The sequence below is a fragment of the Centruroides sculpturatus genome, unplaced genomic scaffold (assembly GCF_000671375.1).
Source record: "Centruroides sculpturatus isolate CEXI.00-Female unplaced genomic scaffold, Cexi_2.0 scaffold18, whole genome shotgun sequence".
Taxonomy (NCBI): Eukaryota; Metazoa; Arthropoda; class Arachnida; order Scorpiones; family Buthidae; genus Centruroides; species Centruroides sculpturatus.
This window is the reverse complement of record NW_019384302.1, coordinates 1542966-1560055: the sequence shown is the minus strand read 5'-3', so window position 1 is coordinate 1560055 and position 17090 is coordinate 1542966. Positions and strand designations below refer to the sequence as shown.

The 17090-nt window shown below is 32.7% G+C and overlaps 2 protein-coding genes across 3 annotated transcripts in view; one reads left to right on the top strand and one right to left on the bottom strand.

The window, feature by feature from the left end:
• The window catches only part of LOC111616348 (transmembrane protein 104-like), a 31046-nt gene extending 27418 nt beyond the window's left edge, over positions 1-3628 (top strand). For both annotated transcript variants that reach the window (XM_023357857.1, XM_023357799.1), the window contains exon 10: positions 1438-3628. In XM_023357857.1, coding sequence (XP_023213625.1) covers positions 1438-2210 — 773 coding nt within the window. In that variant the 3' untranslated portion in view covers positions 2211-3628. The remainder of the gene's footprint in view (positions 1-1437) is intronic.
• Positions 3629-5769: 2141 nt separating this feature from the next.
• On the bottom strand, positions 5770-15460 carry LOC111642313. Its single transcript, XM_023388674.1, has 9 exons — positions 15443-15460; positions 15310-15364; positions 11353-11552; positions 11131-11266; positions 10743-10876; positions 8383-8596; positions 8057-8193; positions 7728-7959; positions 5770-5991 (listed from the first exon to the last, which is right to left on the bottom strand). The coding sequence occupies exons 1-9, from the start codon at positions 15458-15460 to the stop codon at positions 5912-5914; spliced, it is 1206 nt and encodes a 401-aa protein (XP_023244442.1). The 3' UTR covers positions 5770-5911.
• Positions 15461-17090: the final 1630 nt, after the last annotated feature.

The following is a 17090-nucleotide window of genomic DNA, read 5'->3' as shown; positions in this document are numbered from 1 at the left end:
GAAGAACCGTTCCTGGGGTTCGAAACGTTTGTTTCGGTTAGTTACGAGTTAGTAAGGAAGGAGAATGCACCGGTAACAGGTTAGAAAGAGTTGTAGAACAAAATAGTTGATCAAATCTTACTTTTAGTATTGCTAAATAGCAAATTTTAAAAGTTTTAACTTATTATATTAACTTTGCCAATTAATACATTAAGCTCTTCTAATGAGAAGCAATACGACTACTTATCAGAAAGACTTACCTTTATCCATTAATTAATGCTCGAGCACTTTTTGAAGAATTAGAAGAAGCATACATTGTAATCAATATGACAAGTTTTTCGAATAACATTTTACACAAATTGCATAACAGCATTAAAGAGGTATTATTATTCCTAGCTGTTCCATTTTTATAATGAAAAGTCTTTCAGATATTTCAGAATTACATTGTCAATTCATAGCATCTTAACACACAGAGTATTTATTTTTACAAGGCATTTTCTAATTAGTTCAGAAAATCTAATTAGGTTTTATTTGTATGTCATATTTCTATTCACTTACCGATAGTGATTATATATTTATTTTAATTTATATAAAGTTTATTTTCTGTAATTTATAATTTTATATTTTTATCATATTTGTTAGGTATATAATTCTGTTTGAAGATACTTTTATTTATTCTGTTTAATTCCTCTTATCTATCAAATGACAAATTCAAACATTAAATTTTTAGTTTTGTATACTAAAATTTTATGTTCCGTTTCAGCAAATTATATGAAAGATTAGAGCAATCTAATCAAATAAGTAAATTAAGTAAATTAGTCCATATATTGATATAAAAGTTTAGTTTTTCTCCTTTAGACTGCTTTATTGCTATAGAATATTTTAATTATAACCAGTCAACAAATGAAAACATTAACATGCTATTTTAAATGTGGCAAGCAGTCCATTGAGAGGAGGAACTGGGATTTGGAGAAAACTTAGGTTCCTAGGAAATTAAAATTATTTTTACTAATAAAATAATTATTTAAGACTATTTTTTATTAATAAAGAAACATTTTACATATATGTATACATTTTAACATATCATTTATTCAAAAAACAAAACATTAAAGGGATCAGCTAAGAGGTAAGAAGGGTCACTCAACCCCAGACCCAATATAAGCTCTTTATGCCTCCTGTGGTAAGGATAGAAGCAAATCTTCCATTAAGAAAGAAAGGTTGCAGCAATTATCTATACTTAAGAAACTTTTATTCTATCTCATTCAATTACTCTTGATGTATATGCTGAAAAGGAAACAAAGGTTGATAATTCCAATGCACCTTATTATATATTTTGTTTTTAGTAGGATAGTAGTAAATGGTTTTCATATACACTCTAATTGTTTTATATTTTAACTATATTTATTAATTAGTTAGATTAAAATGCTAATGAGTATTTTTTATTATTTTTATTTGTAGCTTTTGGAAGTATGATTATATTAGCAGCTATTGCTTTGGTAGAAGGTAAATCACGTGGCCATCCAGAAGTAGCAAATCTAAATGGAATTCCAAATTTGTTTGGTGTGTGTGTTTACTCTTTCATGTGCCATCATTCTCTACCATCTCTTATTACTCCAATTAGAAGTAAGAAGAATTTGACGTTATTTGTGTTGGCTGATTTCTTTCTTATTCTCGGGTTTTACTCATTGCTGTGCTTCACGGGAATATTTACTTTTAGTCATCTCAAAGATATGTACACGCTGAACTTTCAGCCTGAGAAGTGCGGATCTGGAAACGACAGAATAATCATTGCCGTTCCGTTTCTTCAGTACTTTTTGGCTCTCTTCCCCGTTTTTACACTAAGTACAAATTTTCCCATCATTGCCATTACCCTAAGAAACAATTTAAAAGCATTATTTCTAAAGGATACCAGACAGTATTCTTTTTTCCTGAAAGGAATTTTCTTTCCATTGGTCACTATACTACCTCCGGTGGCCATAGCTCTGGCTACGGAAGATCTAGAAATATTAGTGGGAATTACCGGTTCTTACGCGGGTGCCATCATTCAGTATATAGTTCCGGCCACTCTGGTGTACTACGCCCGAAAGGACGCCCTGACGGCTCTAGGATTAGGAGTGAAAAACAAGCACATGTCTCCCTTTCATCATACTGCCTGGATTATTTTTGTTTTGGTATGGTCAGCGGCTTGTATTATATTTGTAACTGTAAATCATATAATTACTAAGAAATGAATTGGATATCTGTTGGCTGTGAAGCGAGGAAAACATATTAAGAAAGTACTTATTGCAGACTAAAGTCTGAAATTGAATGGTTTTCATAAATAGATATATATTTTATGAATTTATACAATTATTTTTTTAAGTGTTTTTAAAATTTATTTGATATGCAGCAATAGTAGCAAGCATGTTTTGATACTGGCATAATTAGTATATGATTTAAATGCATGGTTGACAGTTGAAATTTGCAAAATGCTTCCTTCTTCATGCTTTGTAAGTAAATCCTTGCACAAATGCATAAACAAAAATAGATTTGTGCCAATGTTTAAAGTTAATTTTTACAAATTTTGATATTCATATCAAACATGAATGATTTTTTTTCCATTATTTCCATAACAAGGATCATATTTTTGATCAGTTTCTTATATATTAATCTGTTCTTGTTCTTCTACACTTGTTCTTTCAAGTCGTACACTTGTTTCATTAAAGTTACAGCCAAATATTTCAGGATAAATGCATAATAAAATTGCATTGTTTTTGCAATTAAAATCAATGGTATAATTCTTTTCTAGAATCATCTTATCAACTTTAGTTAACATTATGAAAATTGTATAGATTCTTACTTCCTATATCCATTTGTTTCCAAGTGCTCGTATTTCTTCCAGAAAGTGGTTCGCTTAAAACTCGCACACGACATAATAATTGAACGTTGTTAACAGGTAAGCAGAGTATGGACTTTCTTCCTATCGAATCAAATCGAGAAACTCTCTTCACAACCGACAGATGTTTGGTTTATTTCAGAGGTATTTATAAATATTTTATTTTTTTAATTGTTATAAATATTTTTGGTATCAATATTTCTTTAGATTGGAAGTTTTGGCATAAGGGTTATATATTAATTTTTTAATACAATATTATTATTTTAATGTGTAGACTGCATCAAACTTTTTGTTGTTTGTAACTTGCTTAAAAATATTCTGATAAACATATAACTTTGCTAAAAAATTTTTTTCAAAATGGGGAGACTGTACAATGAGAAATGGGGCCAGACATATCCTGGGCTTTAAAAATTTCCTGGGATTTTTCGACTGAATGTGTTTTAAACTTTTACTGCTACTATATTTTGAAAGCTATTTTGCTGTTATGTAATGATAATAAACATTTCGGTTCAAAATATATATGCTCTTAGTTGAATTTTACTGAGCATTTGTTATTGTAGTAGAACCATTGGTTTTGCTAATAAATAAATAAATTAAAGTCGGCACGGGGCAGTCCGAGGAAGCTGTTTGCCTCTCGCCATCCGTCGGAAAATCTCGTTTGAGTACACTCGGACTGTAAATTTGTAATATTTTATTTTTATTTAATAATTTAATATATCTTTTGCCATGTTCTTCCAATATAAAATAAAAGTTGTATATGATGTAAAAATAAGTAATATTTTTATATTTTGTATAAATATATTGAAAATAAAGTTTTGTATAAGGTTGAGATTTTCTATATTATTTTCTACACACTTTAAAGTCGTAAAAATTGTACATAATAAAGTATCAATATTTACAGTGTAAGGGATCAGTTTTGAATTTGATCCAGATCTTTACAATTATCAAAAAGAAAATAGCAAGCATCTGTAAAATATATTAAGAATTCATATATATTCAATTATTTATCTTCTCTCCCTCCAGCTATTATCTTCCTAGAGTACACCGTTCTCCTCCTATTCCTCTTCCATCACTCATCATTCAACTGGACATCAGCTTCAGTAAGTATATCATTAAGGCTCCCTGTATTTCAATTTGCATCTCTGTTATGTCATAATTTCCTCAATACAAATAAGGCTCATTTCTGTTTTTCCTGTAAAGGAGTGCGCCTAATTCGGAGGGAGTAATTGGATAGTTTAACTATTACTAATAATAATACAATTCTAGTTTATTCAAACTATTATCTCCTTACCAGTTTTGAGGTATTTTAGTTTATATGTTGGAATAATTTTGTGGTTCTACTTGTGTCATTGATAGAAGTTGAACTATTCCCTGCAACAAATACCTTGATCTCAGAAAATTCAATGCCTCATTTTAATCAATTTTTAATAAAATTTTTGACAAACGTTTAACCTTCTTACCTCATATTAATAGAATAATAGAGCTTAGCTATTAGAAGAGGTATATATATATATGGCGTCATTGCCCTTTTATTTCGTCACACAGTCTAGTGAGCCGTTCTTTGCTAATTTCCAATCTGATTAATACCGTCTCCTATTATCCGAAATTAGGAAAGTCTATCTTGTACTTAACGAATTGGCTAATTTATCACATGCCAACTGAAGAAATTTCAAGATCGAGATTAGGTAACACGTTCCTAGATTATATTGTAAATTATTTAAGGGGCTTCTTTATAGGGACAAGCATTTACTTAAGAGTATCTGCTCCACCTCGCGCTTGGGTAAACCCAATTAAAATTAACCAGTCGTTACTCATAATTATCAAATTTTTCCAATTATTTACAATAAATACACGTGTAGGTAGATAGTGCTACGTCTTATTGTTTCGTTTACACCGGCCATTATTATTTATTTCAAAAAAATAATTTCTTTTTTAGTTTTTTTTCCATTTTTTATTTGAAATTCTTCAACTAATCTGCATCAGAATTTTGATTCAATTGATTTTCCTAATGAACTGCAACGGCGTGGATGATTAATGTCCTACAACAGAATTATTATGGATTGTCGTTCATTATTTCATGTTTATTTTAAAAAATAAAGCTGATTATAAATATTTTTTATCACAAATTTTACTTCGTAATATTTTATTTACAACGCTTCTTGTTCTTTTTTTTGTGAATTAGTGTCAGGATGTTTTTTTTATTTTTTTTTAGAATTATATCCTTGATTTTTATGTTCCTTAACGTTAATTTCATTGTAAATCTAAGAAATTTCGTTACAAATCATGAAATATGTAATATTTTTCTCTTACTGTTAACTTGAATAATATAATTGTCATCGAATACTGCTTAAAACACACTAAATTAATGAAAATCCTATTGTTTTGTGAATGATCCACATCATGGTTCTCGCGTGGTTTTGAATAATAATAAGGAAAATAGTTTACGTTTTCATCACTAGGGAAGAAGAGGCGCTGTGAAAGATACTCTTGACGTTACCATATGTTAACAGTTTGTTTTCGAAACATTTACCGATTTATTAACCCCTTAACAGTCGGATTCGAACCCGAATCCCTCATTGCAACGTGGCAAACGAGCCCATGCAAATGGCATATTGCATTTCTCTCATCACGAATGACACTTCACAATGCAACAAACGTTTTTTTACTGTGATAAATGAGTGAATTCTCTGAACTTCATTAATGAAGTAACTATATTTTATTTATAACTAAACTATAACGTTTAAAAGTTATAAAATTGTTTTTTTGCTGGACCGAAGAAGAGGAAATTGCGTAACGATCACCGTATCGGATCTTCAAGCAGTCGTGTCAATAACAAGAGCAGCGATAAACGGAAACCAGTGGAACGACGGGTATAAAAAGTGACGTCATCTTTGCGTCCGGAACGGAAACCGGATTCGACTGTTTCCGGATGGGGTTTCGTTGCCGAAAATTTAGCCGAAGAGATTATTTTCTGGCTCGGCAAACCGGATCTTCCGACTGGATCCTCATCGTTCAGCAGGATTTTTTCTTTTTCGGTTGGGGTGGAGAAGTCTGACGTTAGGACACCGTCGAGATCAGAAGACAGACGAAGAACAATCTGAGAAATAGGTGCTGATGACTGACGGCCGTATTCAGAACTGTAAACAAGAAACTTACATTATATAATTTCAATAAAAATGTTAGATGTAATAATAATAATGAGGAGTTCACTCGTCAGCAAGAACAATGGATTTTATAACAACTGTTTGACATTCGTAAATTAAGTTAATTGGACAATGGTGTAAAAGTTTTTTTTGTGAATTTTTGCAATTTAAAATTGCCAAATACAGTCGACCCCCTATAACACGGTAGATACGTTCCGTTCTTTATGAATCCATTTTGTACGAGTCCTTGCCAATCACAGCCCGGCACGTATGCACTTTACGGACTATGACTGTTTGAAAGGTTTTCTTCCATAAAATTAATCGATTCCTAGACTAATTCGACTCAACATTTCCAAAATACGTATATTTTTTTGGGAATAATCCGTATAAACTATGCTATAAACAAAATATTGTAGGATTACTTACCGAGTGTGCATCGTTCGACGTCGCCATTGCTTAAGCTTGTTTTCGTCGCGGAGCAGCGCACCAAACGGCGGCCGCGATTTCTGATAAGTTATTTTTCTGCGAAAACTTCGTTGAACTTTGGAGACATCATTAATATAAATAATTTTTATGGCCGTTGAATAAGAAATGTTTCTTTCACAAGAAATGTATAAAATTACAGTACTGTATTAGACTTACGGTACCTAATTTACATACTGTACAGACAATAGTAAACTCAACTTACTCGCCTAAACTCTCCGTAGTGTGGCGCTGGACGGCGGAAAGTAGTTCGGCTGCACCGAATTATAGGAGTTTTTTTACCATGTTTGTACGGATACCGAAGCAATTTTTTCGCAGTCATATAGGAATCCGAACTATAGGAACCCGTGTTATAAGGGGGTCGACTGTATTTATTGCGAGGATTGGAAGGAACGGATTGCAAATCGTTGGTTTTCCATAAGAACCGAATGGGTTTACATTTTCACACAATATGAAGAAAGCCACAGAATTAATCAAGATTACAGAAACATGCCACAGTGAAGAATCTTAGTTACACATTCCACAGGCCATGTGGTCAAGACGTTTGCTATATATTGTTACACGTGCCACAGTGAAGACTTAGAGGAAAAGATGCATTTTTATTTCTTACGCTTTGAAATATGGAAGTATTATTGGGGTCCATGCCGAAGGATGAAAGATTTCGCTAACGCCTGATTTCGGTTCCTAACTAGAGAGCGTGTTTCTCATTCTTTGTGGTATAAATAGGCTATGAAGTATTGTTTGATTTAAAAGTCAAAATGGAAGCGCTTTGAACACGCGATTCGAATAAAAATCCTAAGCAAGTGTTAAAGCTTTAATTTATTTCTAATTAGAGATGAATAAAGTAGAGGTTTATTCATTGAAGGAAGACGAAAATGTCCGTCATTATACCCACCGGTTGGATCGTAACGTGGAAAATTCATGGCGTTGTTGTAACAGATGGTAATTTTTCTCAAGGAAGAAGAAAGTAGACGATTCGAGGAAAGACTTCCTCGTTAATTCATAATTTGAAGGAACCAGAAACTCGGAATGTCGGGCATTTCGGGTCAATCTGCGAAATTAATCCGAAGAACAATTATAAAGTTACGACTTTTTGCGGGAGAGTTAGGAATTTAATTGGGAATTATTGGCCACCTGGATGTTACAAATCGAGTTAAGACGACTTTTACGGTCTTCTGGATAATAATTGGGTGATATAAATGAAGTAAGTCTTCTTTAAATCTACGTAGTAAAGAGAGGGGACTTACGTGCTTCTACCGTTTGAGATACCGACGAATCCGGATGTGGTTTGAGACTTCGTAAAACAGCTTCTCTGCTACTTTGGTTAATCACTTTGGATACTGTAGAAGCACACTTTAGCCTTAGCTCGTCTTTGATGAAGTGTTCACGGTATACCACGAAATTTAATCCCACTACCGTTGATTTCTTCCCGTCGGGATAGATTATAGTAGGGTAGTGCAGTAGGAAGGAAGAATCTGCCTAAAAAGACAGTATACAATTAATATACTGTCGTCTCCAACCGACTGAATTTGAAGTAGATTACAATAAGATGAAGGAAAGGAAAAGAGCATCTTACTTCCTCGTCGTTGATATACCACTTGATAGAGGCAGGAGGGATCGATCTGTAAGAGACACACGTAGCATTGACGCGATCGGATGGCTTGTATCGTCTATGAATCCCTTTTATCGTCGGTCCTTCGCTAGTCGACGTTCCTACAAACAATACAATCTACGTCATACATCTCTCGAAGATCGAACAGTGCTTAAGAGAATGGCATCCCTCTTAAAACCACAAGATTTTACAAAGAAAGAGTGTATAAAATGGAACATTCGCTCATCTCTACACACAAGGTACTGTTTTTTTAGTGATGCGTGGAGGAATGAGTGGCTCCGTTTACTCACCCGATTGCAAATTGGAAGGATGGATATCGTTGTTGAAGACGATTTCTTCTTTGCTGGTCGTGTAGGTGTGAAACACGACCGAAGTGCATCGTAGATTCATGGCTCCCTCCCAAAATCTGTTCCGATCCACACGAAATCTCAATCCTAAAGTGGTGGTTTCCAGACCGTCTAGGAACCGAGACGGAGGATACTTGATAAGAAGACGATCCGGCACCTGAGAAAATTAATATGGATAGCATGAAATGAGCATACGAGATTAGGTACATCGCGTGTCTCCTCCATTTTGATCAACTGCGCGCCTCGACGCGGCGCGTCGCGTCGCGTAGCGTTAGAGTTGTGACGGACAAACAATGAGAAAATCAATACAAAAATAAACTAAGAATTGGTGAAGTGGTTTGAGGCAGAAGAGGGGAAAAAAAGCTCTTTTCTAAATTGAAAAATGTCAATAAATACGTATAAAAATTTAAAGAAAAAAAAATAAAACTTGAAGGAAAGAAAATGTCGAAAAAGGAATGATATAAAATTCACATTTTTCTTGGAATAGTTTCAAGTTTAATATTATAAAATGCCCAAAAAACCTTGCGTTAGAATCAAAAATAGATAAAAATTGTAAGAAGTAGCACAATTTCTCTAATTAAGTATAACAGTAAAGTTCTATTTCCTCTGCTTTCTCCAGAAACGGAGGGAAACAGAAGAGATGAGAATCTACCCTTCTAGCAAAAATAAAAAAGATTCAAACGAAGAAATAGTATAATTCTTGTCGAAACATCAACCTTACATCCACTAAATTGATAAAAGAGATACACATAAAGAGAAACTACACCTTGTTTTCTATACACGATCCTGATCTTTTCTGTTTTCTAACTCGATTTTAAGACGGAATAGTTCTTTAACAACCGAATTTACGTTTAATTAAATAATTTGAATGTTGAACGGTGGGTTTTAATTGTCAACGGGAAAGTATTGGAGCTTAGAATAAAGAAAAAAAGTCATCAAAGTGAGAGGAGGAGCGAAGAGAAAGATAAGGTTCTTTCTTTGTTTACGTACTCGACTAGAGATAAAGGAGGATGTTTACGTATTAAAATATTTATCTTCAATATATATGCGGTGTATTCCGCGAGAATTTTTCAATATCTTGTCAAACAGGACCTCGTTTCCTGGTCCAAACTCCCTAAAGGCGTCTTAACACGAAAAAATTCTATCAAACGATTCTCCTGCGAAAAGACAATGGACAGGGCCACAAATTCTATCCTCATCACCCACCTGGAACTAGAAAACGGATTTGCGATTGTTCGGCAGCTGTTTTGAGAATTAATTATAAGAATTTAGCTTAACATTTTCCATAAACTTCTCCTTTCTTATCACAGTTTGGATGTTAAAATACCTTTACTAACGTTTACGAGACCAGGTTCGTGTACCCTTACACGGGAGTAAAATGCATATTTATGTCCTTAAAAATGGTTATATTTTCAGAAATATACGCTTGTAAAATACATTTATTGTCGTATTCGTTGGTAATGCCTAAGTTTACGTGTGTTTTGATTACTTTTTCCCTCTTCCTGCTGTGAAAAATGCCGTTTGTTTAGCTCCTTAGTTTAAAATATAACTGTGAAGTCGACGTGTATTGCTAATCAGTGACAATCGATATTTTCTACTCTATAAAAAAAAATATATATATTTATTTATTTGCAAAATATCGCATCGAAATTTGCTACGAATGTACGAAAATTATCATAAATCTTTTATCATTTATTAAAAATACCATCGATATTTTTAATTAATGCCAGAAATGAACACGAGAGGTCGCAAAAGATTACTTTTTGCACGCTTTAATTTCTTATTTAAATGCAATTATATTTTAAATTTGATTTGTTTTTAAGTTTACGGAATTTCTATTCTTATATACATTAAAAGATATAAATATTTTTATCTTAATGATTTATATTTTGTGATATTAACATAATTCAGAGAAAAAATGTAAATAAAAGTATGTAAAAAAGATAGATAAAATCTTCATTTTAAAACATTTACTGAAGATGTAGGAGGAGGAGGAGGAGGAGGAGGAGGATGAAGCGAGGATAAACGTAAAGACGTCCATTTTCTTTGACTTAAGAGCTCGTAACGTCATTTTGTGAATGTAATTTTGTTCGGAGATTCCGTGCAAAATAATGTAATGCCCATAAAATCTGATATTTTTGTGTAAAAATGTTAACAAAAACGTTAAAGTTATCGAAATCCGAATTGGTTAATTTAGTAGAAAAATCAATAATCAAAAATTATAGCTCAAGAAATACAATATTTTTCTTTATAATAAGAGATAGGAGGAAGAAAAAACGGAAAAGAAAGAAGTATTGACTCACCTGTTTATCATTGAGATACCATCGAAGTACTGCTGCTGGCTTGGAAGCTGCGGATGAACAGTTAGCGTTGACCTCTTGACCTACTTCGTAGTGAGTTCTGGTACCTCCGATCTTCGGCCCGTGTTCCGGAAGAACTTAAAATAAATAAAGAAAGAGTGAGGACGGTAAACAAACCAACGAGGTTTGCGCGACGAGTAGTTTACCAAACACAATTGACATTTGTCAGCAGTGAAGTTGCTGCTATCACACAAAGATAGGCGTAGTGAAAAGGTCACGTAACTTTGACTAAATAAGATACTTTGCCTTAAAGAATCTTATTTAGAAGTTAGTGAAATTTGCAAGATTTGAGGAAAAATAAAAGGGTTTAATAAAGAAAAACGATACTAACCATAAATCTTCATCTCTTTTTCTTCACGAACGGTCTGGAAAGAAGGTGCCTCGGCCGACACCTCACACCTATAAACTCCCTCGGAATTCAGATCGGTGCGATATAGATAAACGTTACCCAGGCGCGAGATTCCCAACTGTTAATAGACACTGGAATCACTCTCAACCAATTAAGATCAAACGTATCCATTAAAAAAAAGAACACGCGGAAGATCGTACTCACGTCCAGATACGCTCCGTGTAAATCGTATTTCTGAGCAGGAGGACGGTCGCTGGGCAAGTATCTATAGAACTCGACGTTGTTCCTATACCATTTGATAGAATACAATTGATCACTCTCCAAATCGTAACTGCAGTTCAGCCAGACGGGACGTCCACGTAAAACTGCTTCGGGTACTTCTAATTTCGCCAAACGTAAGCAATCCAAACCTGGAATACGGTTGTAAGTTTTTTTTGAACATGGTCAAAGTAGAGAAGAGTTTTTAGGCCCATTTCTCCCACGTTAAATTGTGGATTACCCATCGTCCCGTCCCTCGAACGTCTCCATTAATGTTAAAACAGAGACATTTTATCTTCCGGTTGGAACGAAAATTCCATTTTTAGTGCTTTTTTCGGAAGGGGTTGTTCCTATCTTTCAAATAGAAATGGATGAAAAATGCTCGTAAAGGACGGAACCGAAGACAAATTCGATCGAAGTTGTCGAGGTGTAAAAGTAAGATATTGCGGTCTCCCGGCATTGGTGTTAGACCCTGGAGAAAACCTGATTCTAGTGAATTTCTTAGATTTCTGAAAATGTGTTCTTAAATATAAATCGGGTTGTGTCTGGCTATTTACTTTTCTGCCTCGATAACTTCCTTTCTTTCACTTCTTCTTCTTCTTCTTCTTCTTCTACACTTTTCTCTCTTACTGTTGAATAATTACGCCACCCATTCTGCAAATTTCTCACGTGATAATATCTGGTATGCTACATTTGCAAGGATATTAAATTTTATAAAGTAAGCAGCGATAAACTAAACGCTCTAACACCTAATTGTGTTAGCTCTAGTCTTTATACATTAACTTTCAAAACTGAATTATTAACATTTGGTGCGCTTTTGGAGCGTATCTTCTCTTATCATTTCCGAAATTCTTTTATGTTTTCGACAATTAACATCGGAATTTTTCGAAAATGGCTAGCGATAATACACATCGTATTTTAAGTAATAGAATTTTTCATTTTTTTCGGTTGGAAAATTAGGAATTTTTAGACTTTTATAGTTATTTCTTAGACTCGAAGACTTAGATTCGAATTAGCTTAGTAATTATATTCATTACACGTCTTTCTATACTCATTTTGTCGAGTTGAAAAGATGCTAAGATGTCTAAAAGAATGTTAAGTCTAGCGCCTTTTAAAAAAGGTTTAATTTAATAAGGATGAGAATCTTCGAGTCTGTTTCTTATAATCATTCCTTTTGTTAATTCATTAAAGCCTAGAATTATCTTAAATCTTTAAAAAGTTTCGCCTTTTCTGGACATTTTCTTAGTCAAAATCGATATTAATATGTGTCAAATATTTTTATGGAGTGAATCAGTGCAGAAAATAGTAAGATAATTTAGCATTTTAAACATGTTCGTACTCATTTTAATTCTTAAATTTATATAGAATTAGATTAGATTAGAATTACTTTATCACAAAAGCCTGATCCTGCAGCATTTAAAAGCTAAGAAACGAGTGATAAAGTCTAGGAAATTAGAATAGATTTTAAAGAGAAATGATTCGAAGATTTATACATTGTTTCTCGACTATAAAGGTTGAATTTTGTTACGTTTAATCCACTTTTATCCACGTTAACAAACACACTGATCCTTCTATCGATAACTTAAAAATAGATCAGTTAAACATGGATTGTTAAAAATATTTTCAGGATTTTTATGATAAGAAATGAAAGATCGGATAGATTAAATTACTTTCTTTAATGTTTTTTTATTTAGAGATTTCTAGAAAATGTGATACAATTTAGAATAGTTTACAACTCTCGAGAGGACCGAAACCCACTGGTTGGGAAATACAAGATTAGATGGATGTGTAGTATAGTTTAAAACATGTTGAGAAGTAGAAACAGGGATTTGGAAATGAAAATAGAACGTCGGGAAGAGATGAAAGTTATCTTCTTTAGCAAACTTGAAGAAAGAGCATCGAGTACTTCTTTCGAACACTTTACAGGATGAACGATGTAAGCGCATCTTCTAAGATTTATAGCTACAGTTGGTAGAATGAGCCTCTTGCGCTGCGTAAAGCCAAACGAAAAGATGGGTTGATATACCTGTTTATAGTAATAGGAAGTTGAGAAATGAGAAAAACAGAGAATGGAAAAAGTTAACTTAATTGTCGACCCTGTTTAAACGTCATAAATAAATCATATTCATAATTAATCTGTAGAAGACTAAGCTTCTTTTCTCGAAGGATTTTTTTTGCCTTTATTCGACTACAATTTAGAATATTGTTAACTTTGATAAGGCGAAGGAACAATGAGCAAGAAGAAAATAAGGAGCAAGAAAGACGAGGGATTCGATCGAGCGAATTCGACCCAACTCCAAACTATATTGTCATTCTTGTAGAGGAGTACGAGATAGGAAAATGACCCGGGGCACGGGTCAGGAAGTGACGTTTTTGTTTTCTTTTGGTAGAATAAACACAACGTGCCAGACCCGATTTTTTAAAGATTAGTACGGACCCGTTTCCCAATATTCGGGGTGAATAATTCAAATAGGAAAGTGGACTCGACCAGGAATAGATCGACGCCTCTACTTCTAACCCATTTTATTGCTTGTAATAACGGTAACGAGTGGGTGGAAGAAAACCACGCGCCCATTTGCTATAGGTGGGAAGAAGAAAACACAGATTTTTATGGCCGGTTGCGTTGGAAAGCCATCGTCTGAAATATAGAAGAGCTATCTCACTCTCTGCACTCGACTACCGCATTAGCCATCCGGGAATAAAGCGAACAGACCACGTGCCATCGGCCAAAATTAGAGAAACTCGCTCCTTTTCTGGTTCTGTAGTGGATCCAAAATTGTTTCAATCTCTTAACGAGATCCATTTACTTTCTTCTCACTCTTCGTTCTATATTTTCCATTACTTCATCACTTCTCTTACTAATTAATAAAGATGCTAGAGCTACCTGCCCAATATTACCATCTATCGACAGTTTAAAGATAAAATATTGCATCAAAACTCATTCTTAAACTTTAAAATTTCTCGATATTGATATTTAAGATTGATCATTTTCTCGTAATGAGTTCCTTTCGTGATTAAAGAGGATCGGGATAACCCCTCTAAAGACTCAATAATGCATTGAAGACGAGTCTTGAATGTAATATTTTTAATCTAGATGGCTACAACTGGAATCATTTATTTCCACCTGATGATAGATTCATAAAATCTACGTTTCGAATTGGGGAAAAAGCTTAAGAAACTGTCTGCAGTGTAGCCAATGTCGTAAATCACAATTCTGATCTTACTTCTTCGATAGTTGGGCAAATCATGATGCAGTAAAGAAGAGATAAAAAATTATTATCTGCTTCTTTATCCTTCTCTTCTCACGAAGAGGATAAGGAAGCACATTTTAAGGATTATCGAGATTTTAGAAATTCCTGTTATTTTCTGTTTAATAGCTCTTTTCTCTAATGTAGAAATAAATGAGCATTGTAAAATGATTGTTAGAAAACGTTGGCTTTCCTGCATAGCTAGCCCCTGTAAAACTGTCTTTGCTGCAGTGATATCGTGCTTTGCAGTGAAACATCAATTTTAATCTGATAGATATCAACATTATTCACTTATCAACTGTAAATATTGTAATAATTATGTTAATATTTTTAACTTTTAAGAAATTCTACAATTAAATGCTTCTTTTACGTATATTAATCGTTAATAGATGTGTCAATTAAGTAGATTTTTATTGACTTCTACGTGAAGGAAAGAAACTTTGCTTCTTACTTCAAGAGTAAAGAGCATATTAGTAAGGAATCTATTGTAAAAAACTAGCATTTATTATGCTTCTAAACTGCTTAAATGTTTTAAAAAAAGACAATTTTTTGTAAAATATATTTAAATTTCAAATATATACAGTAATATAAACTATATATCTATTATTATAAAAATACTTATTTACCGATCAGTATACGTAAATTGATATTTGTGTATAGACTTTACAGATATAAATCACCGTAAACATAATAAATAGAGGGAAAAAAACCTTTTAAAAATATTATCGATGACTCTGTCAAAACAAGAAAAACTCCTGTTACTTTATAACATAACATCGATATGTTACTGTTATAAACTGTTCCATTTATAACATAAAAACGATAAATGTTGAAGTAAAGAGGCGTTAAAATTGCTTTCTTTATTGTTATATTTTGGAGTTAATCGCGGAGAAAAAACGATAATTGTTCTGTTACATTTTTCTCTTCGATTTGTATCATCGTACTGTACTACAAAGTAATTCGTCTATGAGAATTCAAGAAAGTAAAGATTATTTAGCAGAATGTAAGAGAAAGACGATAAAAAGATTAAAGATAAGCTACTATGGTTCGTATAGGATGAAGAGCGAGAGGAAAACCTCTCTCTCTCTTCATTCCTTTCGTTATCCTATACGAACCATTTCTCACGTCAACAAGCTGACTCGTAATTATGTGTACTTTACATCTTATCTAAGATTTAAAACTTACATTACAGTTTAAACAATACTTTTACCTAAGGCTTTGTTTATCTTGACATTTAACTTAATCTGTGAAAGCTTTAAGAAATTATCTGTATTATTTTACAAGAGACAAAATATAATAAAATTTAATAAATAACATTAAAAAAATAGATGAAAAATAAGATATAATTATAGAAAAATCTCTCAGAACGAACTCAAGAAGTGTTATTTGAGAGATTTAATATTTGTACTGGAACCTTTCAGTAATCCACATACAAATAAATTACGTATTCATTTATTTTGCAAAGGATTCGAGTTCTAGTGTTATTTTTTTTTTTTTTTTTTTAAATTTTTGGAATCAATTCGAGAAAATCCTTTATCAATTCTTGTTACAGGAGTAACAAGAGGATCGATATTTTCATATATAAAATTGACAAAGTATACAGATACAACCTGTCCAACACCGTATAATTTTTCTTTTCAATCTCGGTGTTATAAATATAAATTATCATATTTTGTATGCTGTTTATTTTAAAATTTATCATTATATTTATGTAAAATTATTACTGTTAATTAAATTAATATTCTATATATATTATTTATCTTTTTCTGATAGTTATAAATAGCTCGAAGTGTGTAATCTATGAGAATGACTGGAAGGTATTATCTGCATCTACCAAGTTAAATTTGAATTTTAATAAGAAATTTTGTAGAATTTATAGATTATATCACAGGTCTTACGCTTAAAACAATGAAGAAGTAAAGAGGTGATAGACGTCGAAGGAGATAAATTTAGAAACATAATTAAATCTGGGAATTTCTGACTCGATTTATGCTATTTCCTTTTCCTATTATTAAACGTCTAATTCCTGTAGGATGCAAAAAGATGGAGAAGATGAGAATCTCTTCATATGTCTCCGTGAAACAGCTTCTATACAAATATATTATCTTAAGTGTGTGTGTGTGATGCTTATCAACGAAACTCTAGAGACTAAAGATAAAAGATCCACTTTCCTTCTATAATTTCACCGAATTATACCAGACGTAATTCAAATTTGGAACTTGTAGGATACACTTCTAACTTCTACGATATGGAAAGTACAAGCGAATTGTAAGGAGTAAGAATAAATGAATGTAGGAGAGGCTATTACAGGAATATCCAAAGTCTTTGTTGCTGTAGGAATAAGAGTTTACTGAAGAATTATAGAAAGTAAGAATAGATTTTCTTGCATCCTACTCGAATTCTCCATATTGGATGTTAAAGTAAGGAATTATTAGA

Bases quoted from the DNA above. Each gene is read 5' to 3' on its own strand.
- LOC111642313 (XM_023388674.1), bottom strand. The intron at 11,553-15,309 runs CACAAATATCAA...TTCCAGGTTTGG, and splicing joins TTATATCTGTAAAGTCTATA to ATTGCTTACGTTTGGCGAAA. The intron at 11,267-11,352 runs GTGAGTACGATC...GTCTATTAACAG, and splicing joins TACACGGAGCGTATCTGGAC to TTGGGAATCTCGCGCCTGGG.